Source organism: Callithrix jacchus, chromosome 3, assembly GCF_049354715.1.
Source record: "Callithrix jacchus isolate 240 chromosome 3, calJac240_pri, whole genome shotgun sequence".
Classification (NCBI taxonomy): Eukaryota; Metazoa; Chordata; class Mammalia; order Primates; family Cebidae; genus Callithrix; species Callithrix jacchus.
The window spans coordinates 30,031,314-30,037,639 of record NC_133504.1 but is presented as its reverse complement, the minus strand read 5'-3'; the positions used below and the strand labels follow the sequence as shown (position 1 = coordinate 30,037,639).

Here is a 6,326-nt window from a genome sequence, read left to right as displayed (position 1 = left end):
TCCAAAGTGTTTGGATTACAGGCGTGAGCCACCAGTCTGGCTGCAATAATGCCTTCTTTCATCAGCTTAAAAGTGAGAAGAACTTATTTGATTAAAACCCTGTTTAAAATATTGTCTTGTTAGGCTTCCCTTATTCATAACCAAATCATTACAGGGTTCAGTGGCAGGTGGAAAAATGTTGACCATGGAGTTGTTTAGCCTCTGATCCTAGGAAAAATCAAGCAGTTAAATCAGTTCAAGAAGTATAAAACAGACATTCTCCTCAAGTTATCAGGGCTTCTAGAGGCACTTTTCAAGTGACTCACAGCCCTATATTTTATTTTATTTATTTATTTATTTATTTATTTTGAGACCGAGTTTCGCTCTTGTTGCCCAGCTGGAGTGCAGTGGCACAATCTTGGCTCACCGCAACCTCCGCCTCCCAGCTTCAAGCAATTCTCCTGCCTCAGCCTCCCGAGTAGCTGGGACTATAGGCATGTGCCACCACACCCGGCTAATTTTATATTTTTAGTAGAGATAGGGTTTTCCCTGTTGGTCAGGTTGGTCTCGAACTCTCGACCTCAGGTGATCCACCTGCCTTGGCCTCCCAAAGTGCTGGGATTACAGGCATAAGCCACCATGCCCAGTCAAGCCCTATATTTTAAACAGCCACAGAAGTCAGAACCAAATTCAGGTTTCCAACCAACACTGTAAAATGCTATTCAGCAAAAGCTGCAGTTCCGTGTCGCAGCTTGTCCCGTAGTCAGTCAATTTGAATTACTCTGGGTTTCTCTGCAATTGCTGTCATGAGGGCGAGCCTCTCATGTTCTACTTGGCTGACAGCCCAGGTCCGAGGAAGTGAGAGCCAGCAATCGCGTACTCAGCAGTGCATTGTGGCGCTTCAGGTATTCAATGATGTCTCCTTGCTTTTCAACAATTTCTTCTAGGCTTGAAATAGTCCTGCAAATAATCAAGATATAAGTGGGTTAGACATATTCACCAATACTCATTAGTATCTTTGCAAACGAGTACCTATTAGTTTTTAGTAAAGCATATTGTATTTGTTACTTTCCTTAGATGTCAGAAGCCAGGGCAATATTGGCAAATAATATTTTTTCCATAAATCATTTTCATAACTTTTACTCTTGAAATAAATTTAAAATGTTATAAACTTTCACAACTCTAAGTTTTTAAAAAGGCCATCATTGCTTTATTTAACAAGGATTTGTAGGCTGGGCACGGTGGCTCACCCCTGTAATCCCAGCACTTTGGGAGGCCGAGGCAGGTGGATCACGGGGTCAGGAGTTCAAGACCAGCCTGATCAATATGGTGAAACCCCGTCTCTACTACATATACAAAAATTAGCCAGGCGTGGTGGTGCATGCCTGTAATCCCAGCTACTCAGGAGGCTGAGGCAGGAGAATTGCTTAAACCTGGGAAGCAGAGGTTGCAGCCTGGGTGACAGAGCAAGACTCCATTTTGAAAAAATAAATAAATAAGAAGAATCCTAATTTGTTAGAGTAAGATAATTGAATATAAGTGATCAACTTAAACGGCATTTGAAGGTAAGACAAAATCATTCAATAATCAAGTGATGATTAAAATAGACAACTCTGACCATGAGAAACATTTTTTTTTTTTTTTTTTGAGATGGAGTTTCGCTCTTGTTACCTAGGCTGGAGTGCAATGGCGCGATCTCAGCTCACTGCAACCTCCGCCTCCTGTGTTCAAGCCTCCTAAGTAGCTGGGACTACAGGCGTGAGCCACCATGCCCAGCTAATTTTTTGTATTTTTAGTAGAGACGGAGTTTCACCATGTTGACCAGAATGGTCTCGTTCTCTTGACCTTGTGATCCACATGCCTCAGCCTCCCAAAATGCTGGGATTACACGCCTGGCCAAGAAACATTTTTTTTGTAATGCATGGCATTTGTTTCTTTTTTCATTTCTCCATTTTTCCCCCATACCACAAAAATGTATTTTAAACTTGACGCAAATAAAAATAGTATATAAGTATATAAAACAAAACAAAACAAAATCTAACTCCTTCCTATGCTGCTGCCCCAACCCACTTTGGTCTCACTGCTCAGAAATAATAGGTATAAAGTATTTTTAATTTCCTTCCATGAATATATTAGTACTAGGAATAGTGATGACGATAATGATAATGATAAAATATGCCAGATGAATTTTAATGTTGTGACTAAAAATTGCCTATTCAAGAAATAAAATGTTATTTGATATGTTTTACTCATATATTCTATGTGCTAAAAGGGAAATATTTCAAGGGATGATGAGAAATTCAGCATAAGAAATATAGAATGGTCCCATGTGAACAAAAAAAGATTTCTTCTTAGAAATAATTATAAATGGTTATGCTTATAAATAACATGGTTACATGAATTAGTGTCCCTGCTCCCTGCCCTGTGTCCCACTCCCAAGGGCATCCTGTTCACATTATTATTATTATTACTATTATTATTGAGATGGAGACTATCTCTGTCACCTAGGCTGGAGTGCAGTGGGATGATCTTGGCTCACTGCAACCTCCGCCTCCCAAGTTCAAGTGATTCTTCTGCCTCAGCCTCCCGAGTAGCTGAGATTACTGGCACCTGGCACCACACCCAGGTAATTTTTGTATTTTTAGTAGATGGAGTTTTACCATGTTGGCCAGGCTGGTCTCAAACTCCTGACCTCAAGTGATCTGCCCACCTCAGCTTCCCAAATGCTGGGATTACAGGCGTGAGCCACCATGCCAGCCAATAACCATGTTATTTATAAGCATAACGTGAAAAAGACTTTGAATATGCTATTGTTTATATGCATATTCAGGAAAAGACTACCTGAATTCTAATCCTGACTTTGCCACCCATAGGCTGTGTGAACTTAATAAGTTACCTAAACTATCTGGTCTTCAGAGGTTAATATAACAACAAACATTTAGCACTTAATATGTATAAAGCACCTACATAGGAGGTAAGGAACCTCCTACCTTTATTTTTTCCTGAGCTCGGCTATTCATTGAAAATATATTGAAGGTTTTCAAGTTATCTTGATGGAACTGAGAAGGGTTATGTTCTGAGTAGAGTCAACTCTTCTATATACTGACTTTCTTTTTATTTTTATTTTTTGAGACGGAGTTTCGCTGTTGTTACCCAGACAGGAGTGCAATGGCACGATCTCAGCACAACCTCCGCCTTCTGGGTTCAAGCAATTCTCCTGCCTCAGCCTCCCAAGTAGCTAGGACTACAGGCATGCACCACCATGCCCAGCTAATTTTTTTTGTATTTTTAGTAGAGACGGGGTTTCACCTTGTTGACCAGGATGGTCTTGATCTCTTGACCTCGTGATCCACCTGCCTCCCGCCTTGGCATCCCAAAGTGCTGGGATTATAGGCATGAGCCACCGCGCCCGGCCTATACTGGCTTTCTATTTTTCTTTTTTTGAGACTGAGTCTTGCTCTGTGGCCCAGCTGGAATGCAATGGTGACTCTGCCTCCTGGGTTCAAGCTATTCTCCTGCCTCAGCCCCCTCAAATAGCTGGGATTACAGGCATGCACCATCACACGCAGCTAATTTTGTACTTTTACAGAAATGTGGAGATGGGCTTTCTCCATGTTGACCAGGCTGGTCTCGAACTCCTGACCTCAAGTCATCTGGCTGCCTTGGTCTCCCATAGGCTGATTACAGGCATGCACCACCACCACGCCCGGCAATCATCTTCTTTTTTTTCTAAGACACAGTCTTTTCCATCACCCAGGATGGAGTGCAGTGGTATGATCTTGGCTCACTGCAATCCCTGCCTCCCAGGTTCAAGCAAATCTCCTGCCTTACCCTCCAGAGTAGCTGGAACTACAGACTACAGGCGTGTGCTACCACACCCGCTAATTTTAGTATTTTTAGCAGAAACAGGGTTTCACCATGTTTACCAAGCTGGTCTTGAACTCCTGACCTCAGGTAATCTGCTCACCTCAGGCTCCCAGCATGCTGGGATTATAGGCCTGAGCCACTGGGCCTGGACCTGGCCATCTTATATATATAGCAGACTTTCAATTAGTGTCCCTGTTCCCTGCCCTGTGTCCCACTCCCAAGGGCATCCTGTTTACTTCTAAGTTCCAAGTCTCTCTGGGGCTACAAAAAGAATGGCTGCCTCCTTGGATTTATTTCTTCCCGTGTCCTCTAAATGTAGCCTGCCCTGCCCTGAAGTATCATTTTACCACTCCGCCATCTGTATTCCATAGCCCATACATTTTCAGAAATCACTCAACCACTGATGGCCCCTTCTCCTCCAGTTTTTCTCTTAGTGTAGGTAGCATGGCCTTTTTAAATCTTTCACTATCCTTTTGGAAGGATCTGGGAGGGTGAAGGGATAAATGTGTGGATAAATTCACCTTCTTTCATTGAAGTTGATTCAAATTTTCTTTTTTGTTTTTTCTTTTATTGAGATGGAGTTTTGCTCTTATTACCCAGGCTGGAGTACAATGGCACGATCTCGGCTCACCACAACCTCCGTCTCCTGGGTTCAAGCAATTCTCCTGCCTCAGCCTCCTGAGTACCTGGGACTATAGGGGTGCGCCACCATGCCCAGCTAATTTTTGTATTTTTAGTAGAGACAGGGTTTCACCTTGTTGATCAGGATGGTCTCGATCTCTTGACCTCGTGATCCACCCACCTCGGCCTCCCAAAGTGCTGGGATTATAGGCGTGAGCCACCATGCCGGGCCTTCAAATTTTCAAACTAAGACGTATTTTCAAAGAAGCATTCCATACAAATTTTAAAAGTAAAGGAGGAATATATAAAAAAATCTTTGAGTTTTACTGCCTCAAAGTTAACCCCATGAGGTGAAGGGAATAGATTTTAAAGCTTTCCATTAAGTCATAAGAAAACAATTTTAGGTAAACTCTTCAGTGCTCAAGGGGAACAATACGGAATATGAAAAAGGTCATGGTCAAGAAGAACAGTCTCTGAATTTAATAAGCCCAAAACTTAACACAGAGATAATCAAGAATTGATACTAAAATGATTCTTCTATTTAGGATAGAATGAAGAAAAAGAGTAAACAAAATAAGAAGGTAGATCATGATAGGTAAAGTGCCACTGGGCACTGTGGCACATGCCTGTAATCCCAGCACTTTGGAAGGCCAAGGCGGGTGGATCAGGAGGTCAGGATTTTGAGACCAGCCTGACCAACATGGTGAAACCCTGTCTCTACCAAAAATTCATAAATTAGCAGGGTGTGGTGGCACGCCCCTGTAATCCCAGCTATCATGAGGCTGAGGCAGGAGAATTGCTTGAACCTGGGAGGCGGAGGTTGCAGTGAGCCGAGATCGTGCCACCACGCTCCAGCCTGGGCAACAAAGCAAGACTCCATCTCAAAGTGCCAAAAAAGATTGCATTTTCTAGGGGAAAGAATCCATTTCACTAAAGACACCTCCATTTTGTAGTTCTGTACATACTGCGAATTCAAGAGGGTATAATCTAGCCTCAAGAAACTGAGGGTAAAAGATTCTAGAACTATCACAATATCATCAGCTAACACTATGGGACAGAGATAACCATCCTAGGATGAAGAACCTTGGACTTGCTGCTCATTAAATATTTTGTTTGCTTTTGTTTTTTTTGCCCTTTTTTCTTTTTATTCATTAAGTATTATATTCCACACTATAATAAAAAGCAGTGTCCATACTCACTCAACAATATCACACCTGTGTTGCCACTTCACACCTGTGTGTAACAACAGTTCAGTTTATAAGAGCTAATTTTAAAATGACACTAATTCAAAAACTGGCCTTACTAAAAGCCAATAAATTATACTATATTTATTTCAACAAGTATTTTTAAAATTATCTCTTTTCTTCATCTATAAAGTTCCTTTTTTGTTTGTTTGTTTGGGACGGAGTTTCGCTCTTGTCTCCCAGGCTGGAGTGCAATGGCGAAATCTCAGCTCACCGCAACTTCCACCTCCTGGGTTCAAGCAATTCTCCTGCCTCAGCCTCCCGAGTTGCTGGGATAACAGGCATGCGTCACCATGCTTGGCTAATTATATATTTTTAGTAGAGACAGGGTTTCCCCATGTTGGTCAGGCTGGTCTTGAACTCCCAACCTCAGTTGATCCGCCCACCTCGGCCTCCCAAAGTGCTGGGATTATAGGTGTGAGCCACCGCACCCAGCCTTTTTTTTTTTTTTTTTTTTTGAGACAGAGTATTCTTCTGTCACCCAGGCTGGAGTGCAGTGGCGAGATCTTGGCTCACTGTAACCTCTGCCTCATGCGTTCAAGTGATTCTCATGCCTCAGCCTCCCAAGTAGCTGGGACTACAGGCATGCCCTGTCAGGCCTCCAAGTCCAAGCCT

General features: G+C 42.5%; 1 protein-coding gene across 7 annotated transcripts in view; it reads right to left on the bottom strand.

The window, feature by feature from the left end:
• Positions 1-256: 256 nt before the first annotated feature.
• TMEM192 (transmembrane protein 192) overlaps positions 257-6,326 on the bottom strand; it is a 39,708-nt gene continuing 33,638 nt past the window's right edge. For all 7 annotated transcript variants that reach the window (XM_078366318.1, XM_078366317.1, XM_078366320.1 and 4 more), the window contains one exon: positions 257-939. Coding sequence is in view for 5 of the 7 variants with exons in the window: in XM_078366317.1 (XP_078222443.1) it covers positions 801-939 (139 nt within the window). In the remaining 2 variants the exon portion in view is untranslated. The remainder of the gene's footprint in view (positions 940-6,326) is intronic.